At 50.8% G+C, this 19,789-nt stretch overlaps 1 protein-coding gene across 1 annotated transcript in view; it reads right to left on the bottom strand.

Moving 5' to 3' along the window:
* Nucleotides 1-2,955: 2,955 nt before the first annotated feature.
* Nucleotides 2,956-19,789, bottom strand: part of PFDN1 (prefoldin subunit 1) — a 30,860-nt gene continuing 14,026 nt past the window's right edge. The window contains exon 4 of the mRNA XM_065849139.2: nucleotides 2,956-3,176. Coding sequence (XP_065705211.2) covers nucleotides 3,093-3,176 — 84 coding nt within the window. The 3' untranslated portion in view covers nucleotides 2,956-3,092. The remainder of the gene's footprint in view (nucleotides 3,177-19,789) is intronic.

Raw genomic sequence — 19,789 nt, 5'->3', positions numbered from 1 at the left:
GCTCAGTCGGGTTTTCATCTCTGTGCTTACTCAGGGTGGAACATGAAGGTCCCTTCTGGGACCAGGGGCCTCTCCAGCAGCTCCCAGGATGCAGAGCTGTGGTGGCACATGCTGAGCTGCTGCGTCTGCTCCTGGGCGAGGGCTGATCCCACTCGATTTCAGCTCTGATCCACCATCCCCCTGCTGCAGAGTATAGGCTCGAGGGAGGTCAGTTAATGGGTAAGAAGAAACAAGGCTATGGATTAATTTAGCTCTGAGGATTTGTAGCTGAAGCTGTTTCATGACATGCCTGGCCAGCAGAGGGATTAAAAAGCTTTTGTTTGCAGAACAGAAGGGAAACTTGCGGCTTGTCACCACAAGGGCTGGTTCCTGCCCACAGCCCTGGCTCCCTGCTGTTCTCCTGCCCTTGGGAGCAAAACCCGTCCTGATGGGCAGATACATGTTGGCTTTGCTGTGTGGTCCCTGAAGATCACCTGGAGATCCTGCACCCTTTTGCAGCAGTGTCCCTTGGTTTGCGTACGCTGCATTCAGCCTCTGCTCCTGCATCAGCCCAGGTCCGGTATCCCGGCCCAAGGGAACCAATGCAGGGACAGGGCTGAGCTGTGCACTGCACAGCAGGGACGTGGCTGCTATGCTGCAAGGCTTTCACGGGCCTCACAAGGCACCTCGACGGGTTCCTCTGTGCTTTTTTGCTGGGAGTTCTGCCCAACTGGGTGCTTGCTGCTTCCGGTACACCCCTGCAGTTTTGGGGCTCTGTTCTGGGGCAAGACAATCTGGTTTGGCTTGATGAGGGCCGCTGGCAGCAGCCTGTCCCCAGGAGCCTTCAAGCCCCTTGCGTGGGGTTGCCCCCCTGCAGGCTGCAGCCCAAGGTCTGCTTGGGGCACCCATAAGCTCCCTGCCCTGCAAACTGTCACTGTCACCTCTCTGGCAGCTCAGCAGCTCTCGGAGCTCAGAAGGCCGGCCCCGGCTCACCCCACCTTGGCATGGGGGGAAAGTGGGGTGAGTGTTCAGCTGCCCCTGCCCGACTGCCACCTCTCGGTCCCACCAGCCCATCATCCCAGTGGGGGAGTCAGCCCACCCAGCCTGGCCTTGGCTGCTGCCAGCAATGGCCTTGCTGGCCACCAGGCGAGCCCACAGCCCTGCGCAGTCACCTTACAGCAACAGGCTGGTTCTTGCTCTGCTCAGGTAGGAACTGGAGCTGGTCTAGGGCCTTTTGCTCCCAATGTGGGAAGGGGCGAGGACTTGGGTTTGCTGCTGTTTTCTGCTCTGGCACCCATCACAAGCAGTGCACAGTCCTCAGTGACACAGTGCCTGCCCTTGGGGACATGGAGGGAATACCACATCTTTCCTGCTCCACCAGGAAGGGCTGCCTGGAGTTCTAGCTGCCTGGGTGCCAGCTGCCTGGGGCTGTGGGGGAAATCAGGCTCAGTGCCAGAGAAGAGAGGGCTCCGCCAGTCCAGTGCACCTGGGCACTGCCTGTCCTGTTCCAGTGCAAGCGCTGGGCAGGGCTGGTGCTCAGCCCAGCCCAGTGCACCCCAGGCCCTGCAGCGGGGATGCCCCGGCTGCTGAGCCTGGCTATGGGCTGATCCTTGCTGTCCCAGACCAGAGTGGGTGGACACCTGGTCCGGGACCCGCCTGCTTCCCACACTCCTGCAACTTCACTGGGTGCTGCCAAGCACCAGGGCCAAGGTTGGGAAGCAAACTTGTCCCTTCATGGTCAGTTATGGGATAAAGCACCTCTGCACACCCACACAGGAGCTCAGGGAGACCCAGCAGGAGGGGAGTCCAAGTAACACCCAGGGTCTGTCAGGCTCTCACAGAGCCAACCACCAGCCTGGAGGAGCACATGGACACACAAGGGCAAGCAGGAACGCAACCCAAGGATGCTGGCGGCACGGACACCTTGTGCAGGGCCTTTTCCCAGGGCTGTCCCTACAGAGCCACAGCCACGTGTCCCATGGCTGACCTACAGCAGCTCTTCAGATCACCTTGTGGAAAACGGGGTTGATGTCTGGGGGCAAAAGGCTGGAGCAGGGACAAGCTGTTTGGGATTACACAGCAATTGCTATGGGATGTCTAGTGGAGGACCCTAAGGCAGAGGTGTAGGTGATTTTGGGAGGAACAACTGTGAAAAAATAATAGTGATGTGAGGGGATGAAAGGGCCGTTTGGGTGTAAATGACCAGCTGGTCAATACATTTGTCCAGCACCCAATCAGCAGAGTGTGTCCAGTCTTACTAAATTCCACTTAAACTCTCCTGGGCGAGGACTCTGCACTGAGTGTGTGTGTCTGTGCACAGGCTGTGAGGGGACCAGATCAGATGTGGCAGTGACCACAGCAGTGCTGGCATGGGCTCAGCAGTGAAGAAGCTGGAGCAACCAGTGAGCGGGTGAGACAGCCTGGGAGCCGGGGGCAGCAGGCGAAGGGCCAGCCCAGAGTGTGACAGCGGCCGTGTGTCCACTGAGCAAGAGCATGGGGGTGTCGGCACTGGGACCTGCAAACTCCTGGCTGGCTCCAGGATCCCCAGGAGCTGGAAGGAAGAGACAGGGCCGGTGCACTGCGAGCACAAAGCACAGGGTGGCACTGGCCCTCCACAGGCTCACTGCTGCACTGGGGCTCTGCCAGGCCCGTGTGCAAGGAGGGAACCAGGGCCTGTCCCTGCTGAGACAGAACAAGTGACCACCCGCATAAGCCCGGAGGTGCCAGTGATGGGCTCTGCCCGCCTCCCTGCTCCAGCTTCTCCAGCCCGCTCCAGCAGAACAACTCAGCGAGCTTCCCCAGTGGCCAGGAGCACAGGGGCTCTTTCTGGAGGGCAAGGGCTACAGCTGCTTTAAAGTGAAGCAGAATTCCCTGAAGGGCCCCCCCGCCCCAAATCCCACCATCACCTCCTTTCTCCATCAAACCCCCACAGGGAGAGCAGCTGCTGTGAGACACCGAGGCGGCAGGCACACGAGCTCAGGCTTCGCGGACGAGTTTTATTGAAACTGTCAGAGAATGGAGCTCGTGCAGCTGGGCAGCAGTGAGCAGCGTGCAGGCAGAGCTGCCCAAAATCACCCAGAGGGTGCTGGGGAGGCCTGGGGGTAACCACACAGCTACTGCGCCCTTCGGGCCATCAGCATTTCCCGGATGTTATCTTCCGCTTCCTTCACGCTCCGCTCCAGGTACGACTTCTTCTGCTGCAAGGCAGAAATCCAGAGGAGAGTTAAGGTCCGCCCTGGCACTGACAGCACGTGCTGGGCCGCTGGGGCCAGTGCAGAGCTGCAAGCAGCCTGCTGGGCATACGCACGACCCTGCGAGTTTCCCAAGGGATGACAGCAGTTACTCATTTCCAGAGGCATCCTGGAAGTGTTAAATATGAACACTGGGCAGCGTTTAACACAGACTTCAAATTTTGTTCCCCCTGAAACTTCTCCTTGGAACTACCAGGGTTGTTGCAACAGCAGAGCTGCAAAAAGTGGGGTACATTAACCACAGAGAGGCAGGAAAATGAAATCAGGTCCTGTAGCACTGGGAGCCTAGAGAGGAATTAACATGCTAAGGCCTCCTTACAGAGACAACAGCAAAATCCTTTTGCACTTCGGTAAAAAGGGCTCTTCTTCTCAGCTGAGCCAGTTTTCTAAATCCTCCTTTCCATCAGAAATTCCCTGGCATCATCACCACATACACACGGTGGTGGCTCCTTAAACATCTTTAATTAGGCTGCGCTTGGCAGGGCAGCAGCCCAAAGCTGTGCATCCCAAGATAGGAATTCTGCATGCAGCATTTTTTCCTTCTAGTCTGGGTGCTCCTAGGTGACTGAAAAATCAGTGCTTGGCTCTTTTGACTATTTTCTCTGGGTTTCCAAACAACAGACACAACAGTCTCTGATGGAAGCCAGAGCAGCAGAAGGCGTTGCTGTGTGAGCCGCAGCGCTGGACGCAGCCTCCCTGAGGGACCGCACAGCTCCAAATCTGTTTTGTTGCTCAGGTACCAATAAGCATTGGCAGGATTATTACCAAATTACAAGAGTCCAGGCCTCAGCCTAGAGCATTCTGCCACAGGCTTTGATGATCACCTCCCCAGCCACAGGAATGACCTCCAGAGCCCACCAAACCCAAGGACAGCTAAGGGGGACAGTGCAGATCCTCAGCACTGCTCAGCTGGGCAGTAGGGCTGGAGGAAAAAGACACCAAGCTGGGAGGAGTGGCTGACACTGGAAGCTGTGCTGCCATCAGAGACCTGGACAGGCTGGAGAGTTGGGCAGGGAAAAATTAAATGCAATATAACAAGGGCAAGTGTAGAGTTTTGAATCTGGGAAGGAACAACCCCAGGTTCCAGTGTAAGTTGGGGAATGACCTATTAGAGAGCAGTGTAGGGGAAAGGGACCTGGGGGTCCTGGGGACAGCAGGGTGACCATGAGCCAGCACTGGGCACTTGTGGCCAGGAAGGCCAATGGTACCTGGGGTGGGTTAGAAGGGGGTGGTCAGTAGGTCAGAGAGGTTCTCCTTCCCCTCTGCTCTGCCCTGGGGAGACCACAACTGGAATATTGTGTCCAGTTGTGGCCCCTCAGTTCCAGAAGGACAGGGAACTGCTGGAGAGAGTCCAGCGCAGCCACCAAGATGCTGAAGGGAGTGGAGCATCTCCCGTGTGAGGAAAGGCTGAGGGAGCTGGGGCTCTGGAGCTGGAGGAGACTGAGGGGGGACTCATTCCTGGGGATCAATATGGAAAGGGGGAGTGTCAGGAGGATGGAGCCAGGCTCTTCTTGGTGACAACCAATGATAGGACAAGAGGCAATGGGTATAAACTGGAACGCAAGAGGTTCCGCTTAAATTTGAGAAGAAACTTGTTCCTGGTGAGGGTGTCAGAGCCTGGCCCAGGCTGCCCAGGGAGGTTGTGGAGTCTCCTTCTGTGCAGACATTCAAACCCGCCTGGACACCTTCCTGTGGAACCTCAGCTGGGTGTTCCTGCTCCATGGGGGGATTGCACTGGATGAGCTTTCCAGGGCCCTTCCGATCCCTGTGATTCTGTGAAAATGTCACTCTGCGCTGCTCCCCCAGCTCCCAGAAGGCTGAAGCAGAGCAGCACCCATGGGTGCAGCCTGCAGCAGAAATACCCCTGGATTTTGCCAAGTAGCACCCTCTTGCTATGTGGAGCAGGCAGAGGGGGCTTCTGTGTGAGCCAGAGGACACTGCCCCTGCCGGCTGGTGCTCCCCTGACAGTCTCCCCTGCCGGGACCCACAACTGAAGGAAAATCCACCTGCACACAGGACAGTGCTGCTGCCATCACTCCCCATCCATCCGCTCACAGCAGACCTGCAGTGACATTTGTGCACACTCAGCTGAAATGCCCGTGCCATGAGGACATCTCTTCTAGCCCCACTGCTATGTACTAAAGGGCTTTTGTTTAAACAGTAAAGGATGCTAGCGACAGCTAGGGCCGTGGGTACACCAAAGGGCTCCTTGTCCCTCTCGCTTACAAGAGCTGCTTTTCAGGAAACCACTAGGAAAGGAGGCGCAGCGGGGGTTCCCACTGCCGGCCACTTGCTGACGCACGAGCGGCACTTCTGCCACCGCCACCCCTTCTCACGCTGCCCGGACAGACGGCGAGGGATGTCACATCTAAGGAACCAATCTAAAGGCTGCACGAGGACACAGGTCACATAAAACCTCTGTATGCCTGAGCTCCTCCTCACTCCGTTGAATTCCATGTGTTCATTTCTTACTAAAACATTTTTTAATGCAATTAATTTATGAAATGATTCTGGCTCCCTGTTCCTGACAATGAGGGACCCTGAGCACTAACGTTGCCTGATGCAGCGCAGGTGCATTCATGGCTGTCACAGCCCATGCACAGGGCTGCTGCTGCTGCTGCATGGCAGAGGGACATGGTTTAATGCCATTTCTTAAGCACCACCTGCAGCCCCAGGCAGCTGAGGATTCATGGAAATTGTATTTCCTTCCATCACTCTCCTCGGTCATGTAGTTTCTGGGGCAAGAGGATCTGGGCTGGTCCTGATGCTTTTACCCCTTCCTTCCAGAAGTCAGCTCCAGGGAGACTGATTTCCAAGCTCAAGGAGCATCCCCTGAGCACCAAAGGAAACCTGCAGCTGGGGGCTGCGAACTTCTGAGCTCTCCTGCAGGCACAGCAGCTGGCTCTCACTCCAAATAACAGCCCGGAGCAAGGGGAGGGCAAGGAGCAGATGGTTACCGCGTTTTCTGAGACAGTGTACGTTTCTGAGGAGCTGTGGCCTCATTTTTGCTTTGGTAACCACAGGAGAAAGAGCAGGAGCTTGCGTGCAAACCCCTCCTCACCGCTATTACTGGGGTCTAGACAGGAAACTCCGTCTCTCCCTGGTCGCCTTCCCGGGGAGCAGCGCCGTGAGCAAGCCGGCTGACACACACCGCCCAGCCACACCAGCTCTGCCAGAGATCCGCACAGCTCTGAGCTCACACCGGAGGCTGCTCTGCTCCGGCCAGATGTGCCAGGCTGGCGGTCCCTGCTCCCTGCGGAAGGAACGCCACCGCAGCCACCAACTCACACGTCCACAATGACTTGCAGCCCTAGATAACCCCATGTCCTCTGACACCACGTTCTGGCTGCTAGGTTTTAGATCATCACCCAGTTAGCTGCATATATTTTCCTGAGAAGGTGTGCTCTGCTCCAAGTGTTAATTCTCCGTTGGCTGTGCCAAGGCAAGTGCAGCTAGCAGGGAATTTCCAGTGCAACACCAGAACTGTACTGCTGGTTTTGGTCCCTCATGAAATCAAAGCTGCTGCTCTCTGCAGCATCTGATGTTACTTCTACACCAGTATCTCCAGTCAGGAGCCCAAGAAGACAGGGCAGCACACTGTCCCTGCACAGCAAGCCACACAACCTATAAGCTGCAGATTGAGAGCCCTGACCTGCTCCCCACACCAGCAGTGTGGTAAACTGCCGCCACCCACTCACCCACCCGCTCCTGGCCAGACAAGGTGGTTACTCAAACCAGCAAGAGATACCATGGCCTGAGTCATGGACTCTCAGGGCAGGACTGAGAAAGGAGACTTGCTCTGGGAAGGTGACAGGGTAAAGGTGACACAAAAAAGCCTGAGCTCCCAGCGCACAAGCAGGGCCACGCTCTGCAGGGAGGTGCTGGGGTCTCCCCAGCAGTTGCATGGAGAGTATGGCCAGGCAGTAAGGGGAAAACAGAGACAGCACAGCAGGAAGGGGCTGGTTTGTCAGCAGGTGGGGCAAGTTCAGCCTCCTGGTTCATGGCCACCACATCCACTTGCTAGATATTTATTTACCACACTGCAAAATACACTTTGAGTGTCACAGAATTCCAGAATGTCAGGTATTGGAAGGGACATGGAAAGCTCATCCAGTGCAATCCCCCCATGGAGCAGGAACACCCAGCTGAGGTTCCACAGGAAGGTGTCCAGGCGGGTTTGAATGTCTGCAGAGAAGGAGACTCCACAACCTCCCTGGGCAGCCTGGGCCAGGCTCTGACACCCTCACAGGAAGAAGCTGCTTCTCATCTTTAAGTGGAACCTCCTGTGTTCCAGTTTGAACCCATTACCCCTTGTCCTATCATTGGTTGTCACCGAGAAGAGCCTGGCTCCATCCTCCTGACACTCGCCCTTTCCATATTGATCCCCATGAATGAGTCCCCCCTCAGTCTCCTCTTCTCCAGCTCCAGAGCCCCAGCTCCCTCACCCTTTCCTCACACGGCAGATGCTCCACTCCCTTCAGCATCTTGGTGGCTGCGCTGGACTCTCTCCAGCAGTTCCCTGTCCTTCTGGAACTGAGGGGCCACAACTGGACACAATATTCCAGGTGTGGTCTCCCCAGGGCAGAGCAGAGGGGCAGGAGAACCTCTCTGACCTACTGACCACCCCCTTCTAATCCAGCCCAGGTACCACTGGCCTTCCTGGCCACAAGGGCCCAGTGCTGGCTCATGGTCACCCTGCTGTCCACCAGGACCCCCAGGTCCCTTTCCCCTACACTGCTCTCTAATAGGTCATCCCCCAACTTATACTGGAGTTGAAACATAAGAGGCACAGCTTGTGAACGCCTGCTTGGCCAGGGCAACGCGTGCACTCCTCCTTAGCCACCCCGCAGCTTTCGGAAACACCACTTTGTTTGCATGATCCACGCACAGTAACTCTCACGCAGGGAGGAACGACCCAAGGTTCTAAGAAGCCTCTCCACCACAGACAGGAGGAAGGGGAGATGGGGGACACCTCAGAGGTAGCTGAAGAAATGGGGGAAGGCAGCAGGATTTGCAGGTACAGAGTTCCAGGCAGGCAAGACACTCCACACATGCTCAAATCAAGGCAGCTGCCCTGCTCCAGCACAGGACGAGCTCTTGCACCCTCACTTGTTCCCACCACACTACAGGTTGAAAAATAAATGAGAAAAAGCCCCAAACAAGTAATTGAGGTTGGTTTTGCTTTCAGATTCAACTAGCGAAGTTCTATGAAAACATCATGAAAATTCCGAGACCTAAACCAGAGTATTTAGCTGTTGGCTATTACGGCCAAGGTTTCCCCACATTTCTAAGTGTAAACCTGGTTAAATTCTTACTTCTCTCATCTGTTTTCATGTGCTTCCAAAACTAACCTCAATATTTGATGTTATCTTATAGAAAAAAGTAATACGCCAGTTCTCATCCAACGCCTTATTTGTGGTGACAGCCTCTTTGTCCCCCGCCTGTCCCCACACAGGAAGGGCACTGACATCTGCACTGGGACACAAGACAAACACATGGATACTGCAACAGGCTAGCGAGGTCTGGACCACATCCAGAACAGCTGGTAGGGTGAAAAACTGCAAAAGATGCCAGCTTGTAGTTTTATAATTCTTTTAAATTAAATTTATAATTCTTTTAAACTAATCCCGCTGCCAACAGCCACCTTCAGCCAGCAAGGGCTGCAGGACAAACCACAGCCCTGATGATGTGTCTGAACTAGCCCAAAAGGAAATGTCCTGACCTAAATCTGCTTTCTGGCAGCTGGTTTGCCATGCTAATGGCTGCCTGGCACCAAGGCAGCCAGCAACAAGTGATGGCCACAAACTCTTCTTTGGGCAGCAGAGCCAAGCCCACCAGCTGGACCTCCCAACACTCCTGGGGCTCTGAAGTTGGGCTCTGACGTTCTCCTGCACCTGACCACAGACAGTGCCACCAAACCTGGCCCTTTCTCTCCCCTCCCAGTTGGCCCATCGTTTCTCCCATATACAAAGCACAAGCTCTGGGAAGCAGCAGCTTGATGAGCCCCAGCCAGGGGCTATGTAGAGCAGCCACCCCCTTGTCACGCACGCTTCTTACTGGTGAGCACAGAGCCTGTGCCCTGGCGCTGCTGGTTACAGCAAATCAACACCACAAATGCTCACCCAAGCACTGTCCCTTACCACGTCTCTCCCTTGTACTTCACTCTGTGTCACGAGCAAAACTTGCGCCCTGACCTGCTCCGCATTATTTGGTTTTGGCAGCAGTTGCGGAAATACTAGATTTAATGCAAATGCAATTACAGTTCACACCCCGAAAAAGAAAAGGGGTTGTGGTTAAGAGAGGTGGCCTGTGGCCTTTTGACATGGCGGGAAGTCACCTCCTGCTCAAGCCTTCCACCTCCGGTTCCTCCGCATCACAGAGCCAGCGAGACCGGTGCTTTGCTGGAGAAGCAGGATGACGCACCCAGACCTCACATTCCTGGCAGATTAAAGAGCCGGCATCCGCAGATTCCACAGCAAGAAAAAACTATTAATCAGCTCCTCTCAGACGGGCTTTCGATGATCAGAGCAACATACTTCCCCCAGCACTGTGACTCAGACGCATTTGCCTTCAGAGAGAGCCGGCAGCCAGACCCAGGTGTCCCAGAGCCTGTCGTGGGTGGCAGCGCAGCCCGGTGTTGCGCAGGGTGCACGCGTAGCCCAAAGAGCCGGAACTGCACTTCTGCTCTCTGCAGGACACCAAAACATAGCAGCCACAGCTTATTCACGCTGCATTATGCCTTGCACTCACAGATGAATTTCCTGCTTCAAGTAGCAGTTTCTCATTCAACATCTACTCCTTTTGCTCTTCAAATTCCACTTCTCTCTCTTCACCTCAGCAAGAGAAAAAGAGCTTCAACCCCTGACCTGAAAACACAAATATGCTTAAACCCAAACAAAAATGTTTCCATGGAAATTTAAGGATCTGGTATTAGAACATGCCTTCTCATTTCAACTTTTTTTTTTTAAAAAATAAAAAAAACAACAAAGAACTACAAACTTTTTCTACAAACTGGTTTTACATCCAGCTTGTGAGGACAAAACAAGCTGGTAGATTCCCCCGCAGAGAAAACCACCTGCCCCACAGCACACAACGTGCTTGGCTACCAGCCACCACATGCTGGCATCCCACTACTTGCGCTTAGAAGGTTTTCGTCGAGGAACGCTGTGGAGTCTTCAGGCATGACCCAGTGTCTCAAACAGGAGCCCTGATACAGCTCATCTTGTGACACTGTCTCAATAAATCTGCTAGCCGAGAGTTTCTGTATCTCCCTAAGTTAACCCGGGTCATTTTTGACATTCCTCAAGGGCTCTGTGTGCGCACTCTTTGGGAAAGTGATCAGCAGAACCTGAGACAGAGCTGGGAGCACACACTTGTCTGGGGAAGGATCTTCCCTGAGAGGAAAGCAAAAGCGTGAGCTGCTCCTTGCTCCCAGGGCCAGCGCCGCTGATTTGGTGGCTGGAATTGCCTGAACCCCCTTGGTGGAGAACAGCACATCAAGCCGTCATCACACACATCGTGGGCAAGGAAAACAGTCTGGTCAGCCTGAGATCACAGGCGATGATGCGCCTAGGGCGTGCGGAACCCATCAGGGGGAAGGAGGTGACCTGCTGAACAGCCCACGGCTGCTGCTGCTTCGAGAGAACAGCAGTGGGCAGCCCCACGCCCTAAGGGGTCCACCCAGCACCCGTCCTCACCCAGGGCAACACTGTGGCACGCACGCACACATCGGGAATTACCACACTACAGCAACCACCAAATATTTAGATACACTTCAAGACTTCCCAAGCAGAGTTACTGCTCTCAGGAAGTTGCCCGGAGTTTGCTCAAGAGTGAGTGAACTGCAATAGGAAGGGAGCCCAGCTGGTTTCTGACGACAGCTGCTTACAGAAGCATGATGATACCATTTACCTAAGAGAAGTGATGATTCAGATCCCTGGGTTTTCCCTTAGCCATTCTTTCCAGAAGGTAACGGGGGCTCTTGGTCAGTTCAAAACCGTCTGGATTAGAGTGAAGGAAGACATCAAGCATACAAGTGCACTTGCCAACTCAGGAGGATCTTTAGAGGCACCTTCATAAAGAACTGCTGGTGCACATCCACTTCCATCATACATCCATTCTACCTAGAGCACAACCAGCGACGCCTCACCATCATTAACATAGCACCTTGACACTCTGAGAAAGCCAATTTGGAAAAGCACCTGCTGCTTCCACATTTGGTACCAAGGAAGGCTATTTTCAAGAGAAGAAGGGGCGATGTAGACACCAAACGTGATGTTAACTACTACAGAATCAAACCTACTGGGAGCCTTTCAGTAGGTGGCAGCAGAAATATATTATCAACTTGGTGGATTCCTTTACAGACACCCCTTCTTGGCAAAATTATCCACTTAGAGAAGTTTTCAGAGGAACATTGCTTCAGGTCAGATGCTGCACCCTATACAGACTTTGGACAGTAGAGGCAGGTCAAACACAGAGATGCTGGGGAGGGGAAACTCACCCAGATTCCAAAACCCCCTATGTTTTGCTTTGGCGGAAGTTTCCTGCACCAAAGCGCCTCTTGCAAAACACGGTAAGTTCCCTAATTTGGTGCTTTGGTTTCTACGGCCCAGCAGAGTCAGTAGGGCTCATCAGAATACCTTCTAGCAATGTGGCTTTTGCAAAGCCATCCCACACCTTTCCACTCTTGCAGCCTCAGCCAAACGAGGCCATTTTAAAAGAAAAATTTCAGACTCAACAAATCAGCGATAAAACCACGATGTAAACTCCCAGCTAACCAGCATCCCCCCTTAGTTCAGCTGCCTGGCAGGCAGAAAGCAGCCACATCCCCGCTGGGAACACATTACGGAAGGAGGGAGCGGCCGTGACAGCCGCCCCGCATACCTGGCGAGCAAGGTGCGGCTTTACAAAGCTGACTCAGGGCTGGGTCAGGTCTACACGCAGGAGCACGCTTTCCAAATAATCGTTTCCTGTTCTCCCCAAGCCAGATGGAGGAGATGGGGCAGGAGGGAGGTTTATCGGGCATGGATAATCCCCCTCCCAGAGCTGCTCAGCATAAAGGGCAGCAACAAGCGAGCGCATAGGGCCGGTGACTAAGGCAAGGACAGCGGCACTGGGTTGGTGACTAACCATTACTCATGCCAGGAGGAATTCGGAGAGGGACCCGTGTCCAGCTCGGCTCTCTGCTTTGGATAGTTCCGCAGCCATAAGCACAAAAGAGAGCTTTGTCATTTTATACCAGGATCTGATTCACTGTCAAAGACTGATTTATCTACCAACTTTGTGTTAAAATGATTTCAGTGGAATCATAAGAGCAGCTTAATGCTAATCAGAGGAAACAAACAATGTTTTGAGACCCAGGCGACTAAATGTAGGCTCCTGGATGGACAAAATCATTTAGACGCAGCAGAAGTAGTGTTTTCTTAATTAACACATAATGTATATCACTTTCACCTGGATTACAAAGGAATATGAGCATACTGGCAATGTTTGCTTGACAAGCTTTTTCAAATTAGCTTTTTTAACTGGAGGAATCCCCCCCAAAAAGAAATCCCAACACAAGTTCAGGGCTACATTTATTTTGAAAGCATCTATAAAGGATTTAAAAGGAAGCAACCAACACCCATGTTAATAATTCTCCTGTTTTTTTTTTTTAAATCTACAATTACCTACCTAAAAATAAAGGTAGGAACAGTGAAAACAAGGAGTCATCAAATTCCAGTTCTCCCTTGGTGAAGCCCTTGCCCTCTCAGCTGGTTTGTGTGCTTACTTTGCAGTCTGCAGTGCAGGGAAGACTAACAAAGAATTACTAATTAAGCAGCTGCTTGCAAAAATCTGGGATTTTGAAAACTTAGTGGGGTGAATGGCTGTTCCGACTGAAAGATCCAGCCAAATCAGCATCACCCACAACCACCCTTCACAAAAATGTGGTGAGATGTTAAAGTTTTCATAAGCCATTCCAGGTCTAAACCAGTGGAAGATCCTTTCAGAGAGCTGGGAATCCCCTCTTAAATGTGATGATTTCTTCTTTCTGTGCCTCTAAGATTACATCATGTTTTGCAACCAGTGACTTGTGCACTGCCTAGCATAGGACAAGCTTCCTACGCAGTTCTCAAAGTGGAACATATTCTTATTTGAGCTTTATCTAACAAATCTACCGCAGGAATCAGAACCAGTCTTTGAAAAATCATACCTCCTTTCTTGTGATTACTGAAAAGCGTTTGTTCCCTTTTAGAGCTGCAAGGTGCTAGTTGCACAGTCAAATTTCATTTCTCTGGGATCAGAGATGATGCGATTTGCATAAAAGAGAAACAGCATAACGTGCACGTTAAGTTAGGCTGTAGGAATGCAATCCTTCTGCTGGCCTCACTTTTGACAAGTGACAATAAGACTGTTAGGCTTGAAACATGAAGTAGTAAGTTAAGCCAGTGATTCATCACAGCCTCAAAAGCAAGAAATAAAGCCTGTTATTCACGTTACCATCAGCACAGTCAGTTTAGAGGGCAGAAAGAATTAGAGCAGCATTAGCTATGCCCCAGTTCCTCCAGTATTTACCTAAAATTTGTATGGCCCCAGTCCAATGACAGATGTCTCCTCCATAAAGAATTATTCTGTCCTGATAGTGTTAGCTCTGTGTCCATTACACTCTTAACCTTCTCACCATTTTATTATTTTAAATCCTATTTTTCCTCATTGCTCAGAGTACTTTTCATTGAAAAAAAAAAAAAAAGGCATTAGAATGCAGACTCTCCTCCCTGTAAGGCAGCCAGACCCATAGGGAAAAAAGAGTTTCAGCTACTCCCTTGTTCAAACAAGCATCACCAGAGAGGGCAGAGCGGTGCTGACAGCTCCGTCCGTGCCTGTGGATGCTCCCCAGGTGACAGCGAGCTCGGGCAGGCAGCCAGACCACCCGTGTCCTCAAAAAGCAAGCCAAGACTGCCAAGACGCCAGCTTTGCAGCCTGAAAAGCTGGAGCAAGCCCTTAGTGAAGGCACAGACTCAGGCCTGGATGACAAAAGCCAACAGAGCCAAGATGAAATACATTTCCCAGGAACGTCACCAAGTCCATGCCCAGAAGGATCTTCCCAAACACCTGCAGCTGCCTTGGGCACCCAAAGCCGTGCATGATGAAGAAGCTTAAGGCCACTACATGGCTGGTTGTGCCAGGGGGCCTGGTGAGGCTCCATGCTCACGTTCACACCAATCTCCATCATTTGTGGAGCTCCCACAGCTTCCTCCTAAAAGCCCCAGGCAAGTCCAAATGTTAGCTGTTAAGTTCACTTCCGTACTCCACATCGGGTGTCCAGCCTCCACATTACAGCGAGCAGAGGGAGAAGATCACCTCTAGGAACAAGTGACCCTCTGGATGTATTTATTGTCTCTCTCAAGTTCAGAGCACATCTGGACTCCCGACTCATCGATGGCCAGGGAGAGTTAATGAAACTCCAGCGTGTGATTCAGGGGCAAGAGGAGAAGGAGATACCACCACTCTGAATTCTCAAATATCAGATACTGTAACATTGTGTGGGGAGAAGGGGAAACAAATTGGGGAAAAACAAAAACCCCACCGCACAACACACCACCTTCCAGGACAAGCAAACTGAGAAAATAAAAATCAATCTGCTCTCCAGCAACATCCCAAACCTGCAAACAATCCGTGCCAAAGGAGTTTTGTACAGGTTTGCAATCATGATCGCGGCCGAGCCGCCAGGTTGCATGGATGGTTCTGGCTTAGAGCAGAGCAAGTCACACCACCAGTGGGGCTGACACCAAACCAGGGCCTGACTTTGTCCATGCACACGCTTAGAAACAAGGGGCAGCTTCATGACCACATGTGTTTAAAATCATGTCCTCAGTACGTGCATGTATGCCAGCAATGGAATGAGAGAACAGCACACTCATCCAAAGTAAAATCTGCTCCAGGCTAAAGCACAGAAGACTATTCTTGAGGCTTCCCCTCTCCAAAGCAAATAAGAGCATTCCTTATTTTCCCCTGTTTATTTAAAAAGCCCACCGCACATTCCTGGGCACTGGTCTATCCCAAGCCAACCATGGGATGAGCGCTTCAGTGCTGTAAATCCCAGGAAGAAACTGATCTATCTTGGGAACAGCCTAACAATTGTTACCTTCTGATGGTCACTTAGTGGTCTGCAAAGCGCACCACAAATCTCAAGGGACTTGTTTTCCTCTCATTAAAGTCACCCTCAGAATTGGCCTCCACGGTGATGATTTCAGCATAAAAAATGAAGAGCCGTCCAGAGAGCGGCCGCAGGAGCACATGGCACACGGAGCAGGTCTATCCCAGCCATTCCTGCTCGGAGAACATCACCGCCTGGGATCCGGCACTTCTCCCCAGCCACACCTCACCTGCTTAACATCTTTGTTCCCACAGGGTATGAAAACACTGTTGTGGCAACCAGAGCCGCCCCAGTCGACTCATGGTGAAGGGGGCACCACCATTACGCCTCAGGGCTGCAGCAAAGCCATTTTAAAGCTCCTAGAGAAAGAAGATTAGAGGAATGGAAGCCACAGCATGAGCAAGTTTGCAGCCAGGCAGCGCCAGGGAAGAAATCAGTTGTTACACCTGATGTCTGGTCACCGTAAGGCATTGCAACACAGTCACCTTTTAACTTTACCAGGAAGGAGCCCTGCAACACCACCTAAGCCTTTAAACACGAAGCACAGTGGTGTTTGAGAACAGAGTGTTTCTCTACCATGAACGAGAGCAAAGAAGTTTTATGTGTGCGACAGGGCAACTGGACGTTGCATTTTAGAGATCACATGAAGAATTTCTGAATTAGAAATCAAGCACTTAGGTACAGATCTCCCAATTGTATTTTCTACTCCAGGCAGGCAGAGAAGAAAACAACCAACCCTTTATCTCCGCAGCAGTAAACTTTCAGTCTCCCACAAACGTGTGGAAGAATTGCCTGGGAAACAGGCACACAACAATGTTGTGGTCAGAGTTTCAAACAGAAATCCAGTTCAACAAGAAAGCTGAAGGTTGGTTTTGCCCTTTTCACATAGGAGCTAAATTCAGTGGCACACAGTAGTCAGAGCTGCCCAGCAGAGCCTCCTCCTTATTTGTTATTTTTAGCAATTTAGTCTGACAACGCCTGACAACTAAACATGCTGAATATAGCAGGAGAGAAGGGGACTACCAGATATTATCAGAGAAAACACAGCAATAATCACTTTCTCCACCCCTAACGAAGAATCAGTTTTCCATGTCTTTGTAACATCATAGAGTTTGTTCTTTTTAAAATGCCACATTTAAAAACAGAATCCATCTAGCCCTACAATGGAAACGGATAACATTTCCTGAAACAAAGCATTGTTCCACCCCTCACATATCATGTTTCCTTACAAACAAGGGAAGAAAAACATTACTTGGTTTTTCTCCTAATACTGCACAAACATTGCTGAGCTAAAAAGAGTCTGTGCTCATCCCTTTAGAATGCTTTCAAAATAGATTTAACACATACCCCTGGTACTGTGAAACACAACAAGAATTTGATAGTATCAGGACTGGAAAAATCCAATTGCTACTACTAAGCAGGACGCTTCCCGTGCCAGTATGTGAGCCAGTCTATGCCATCAGTCCCTGCTAGACCCAAGCAGGTTTTTGTAAGCCTTGCTGGCAAAGCCTTTAAGCAGGCATGTGTGTTTTGCCTGCAAGCCTGGGCAGTCTATTTGGATTCCAAATGATTATATACAACTCATGAAGTTAGGAATGCTACATATGTATGTATATGTATTTAAATCCATACCTTAGCTGTAACACAAAGGGTAAAGCTCCCTTGCTTTTTCTGCAGAGTAACGGACAGGCTGTGTATTTACCCCTCTTCCAAATCCATACCCTTAAGTGTTTCCACAGAGTTCCTCTCACTGAGCACATCCAATGCAGATTCCAGCCCAGTCTTATTTTCCCAGCCTTGTACAAAGCCAGGTCTGGTTCCCCTTGCTGCTTTGCCATGTGATAAGCAGCAGGGACGACCAAACTAGCAGTATCACAGCGATTTTGTGGTGCTGCCTTGAAAAAGGCAACGCATCGCTTCAGCAGCAGAGGAACCCAAGGGAGGGGAAAGGGAATAACTGCAATCATGCATTGCAATGGAGACTATCAGAGGAGGGATACAAGCAGCTTTCAAACCAGAAAACCAGGCAAAACACCTCAGTGTTTTCAAAGTTCACTCTGCCAGCTGTGAACCTCAGGAAACCCATCTCCCATCTCTGAAGCAGGTTAAAGCCCACATGTGCACAAATGGTCAGCACTCAGGAGCTCTTCTTGCATCAACACTGGATGAATTTACAGAAGAGCTTAGCAGTGAACTCAGACCGCCGTGTTGTGCTCCTCTGCAAACAGCACCAAGCTTGTGCTGAAAGCATTGCTCAAAATCAGGCTTGTATCAAAAACATGCATTCCACAGTACCTTGGCAACAACGTCGTAATAGCAAGGCATAATTGACTCAAGCTCATACTACATGAGTACCCAGATCAGCCACACCATGTGGATACTGAAGGATTGCCATGACCAGCTTGACTCAACTATGTAAAGTGAGAAATGTGAATAGGTAATAAAGTAGTTAACAACGTAAAATCTACACCTAAGTTTTAAAATCCTTCCACTTTTAATAACGGATGCAGGGAAGTTTTAACCTATCTTGGTTTGATATTTATTTTACAATGATGCAGTGGAAGCACAAGGTCACAAAGTTTCACATTCTTTCCTGCTTCTGTCACAACTTGTTTTCAGGACAGCAAAATCCCCTGCTCCTGTGTAAGTGCTTGCTCTCTGACTTGGACTCAGGTATTTCCCCTGAAATCTCAGTTTCCAGCAGTTGTTAGTCTAAGAGTTTGTCCTCTTCCGCAGGGAATCCCAAGCCTAAGGAAAATCCTTTCCACAAAACTGCCAGCCAGCTGGAAGCAGAGTAGTTAAAAGATCATAGAATCGTTTTGGTTAGAAGAGACCCTCATGATCAACAAATCCAATCATTAACCCAACACTGGCGCTAAACCAAGGTCCCTGAGAACCTCATCTCCGCGTCTCTTCAACCCCTCCAGGGATGGTGACTCCACCACTTCTCTGCTGGGCTTGAATGTTCACTCAAAACAAACTGTTGAAAGTTTTGGCAATCTGAGCCCTACTATCCACACTTAAAAAGAAAACCCAACCTTTCCATTCCCAGCGCCTTTTGAGGCAGTCATTATTGCTGGGAACTTCAGTGGCTACAACCAGAGACTCAAGCAACACGGAGCTACAAAGCAGAAAAACACACTTGCAAAGCAGCCAGCTCTGGGGCTTTGTGTAAGAATGGCAAAGGTTGTAATTTCGGGGTGAATTCCATCCATTCTGCTGAACTCAGCAACCAGAAAGTTCAGGGGGTAAGATCATTCCCCACCAGGAGCAGGAAGAAAGTGAAATGCACAGCTGAAGGGCACAGTAGCCAAAAAGCTGACCACAGTCCCATGGACCTGATGGACAGTTTGTAAACAGGGGCTGTCAACCACACTCCAGTCACTTCCCAGTCCAAACGTGCCACTGTGAAGTTCTCCAACCCCAGCCCCAGGATTGCCCTTGTGTAAAGCCACTGGCATCTGGGATGGCTCCAGAGTCACCAGGATACAATGACTTTTATCATATAACCATAAAAATGACTGTGCCTTGTCCGAATTAACACCACCTTAAATATCTAGCCTATACACGGACTACACGTTTTCCCTGCGCAGAAAAACTTCTCACGGCCAGAAACACAAAACCCCTTAGTATCTGGCACGGAAAACGCGCCAGGCAACACAACATGTGGTGATGTGCTTGCCCTACAGCCTCCCAGGTAAGCTGAGTTTTAAGAAGGAATTAGAAAAAATACAAACTCTGCTTGTGCTTTAGTATAAGTAGGACACAATGGAGACAGAACTGCACGGGTGTGAGTAGGTTTGAGCACTGGCTTCCTACTCCTGCTTGTCCCTGCTTAGCTGGTCTGCATGTTCACTTTCTCCAAAACATTAACAAGTGAGATTAGCAGCTTAACATAACTTGGTCTTTTCCTGCCATTCCTCAAAAACCAAGGAAGAGGGTTTTGTATTAATTACATTATTGGGGCATTAAGAAAAAAACAATACACTAACAGCCTTGGAAAAGTACATTTTGAACATCTTCTCTGAAGAACTGTAAGCTGTACACATAGTCCCTAGGAGATAGTCAAGATTCACGAGATAACTTGTTGAACATTGGAACTTGCACAGACTCTAAATATTACATATTTCCTAGATGTTCTTCTGTGCCTTGAATACCCCAGTCAGATAAACATAAGAACACAGAAGTGCTCTGACCACATTGTCGAAACAACGTCCCATCTCCCCCCAGATCCGGTCTGCAACAGCAGCCACAAGCAGATGCCCAGGGCAGAGTGTAAAGACAGGGCAGGCGTACACAGAACTTCCTCATCGTACTTTCCCAGCCTCCAGACATTTTTAGCTCAGGACTTCCTGAGCAGGATGCTATTTCTACATATTTGGTAATTCTCAATGGATTTCTCTTCCATGAATTTGTGCAATTG

This window comes from Patagioenas fasciata, chromosome 14 (assembly GCF_037038585.1).
Source record: "Patagioenas fasciata isolate bPatFas1 chromosome 14, bPatFas1.hap1, whole genome shotgun sequence".
NCBI classification, from domain to species: domain Eukaryota; kingdom Metazoa; phylum Chordata; class Aves; order Columbiformes; family Columbidae; genus Patagioenas; species Patagioenas fasciata.
Note: the sequence above shows the minus strand (reverse complement) of the source record. Positions and strands in the feature narration are given on the sequence as shown.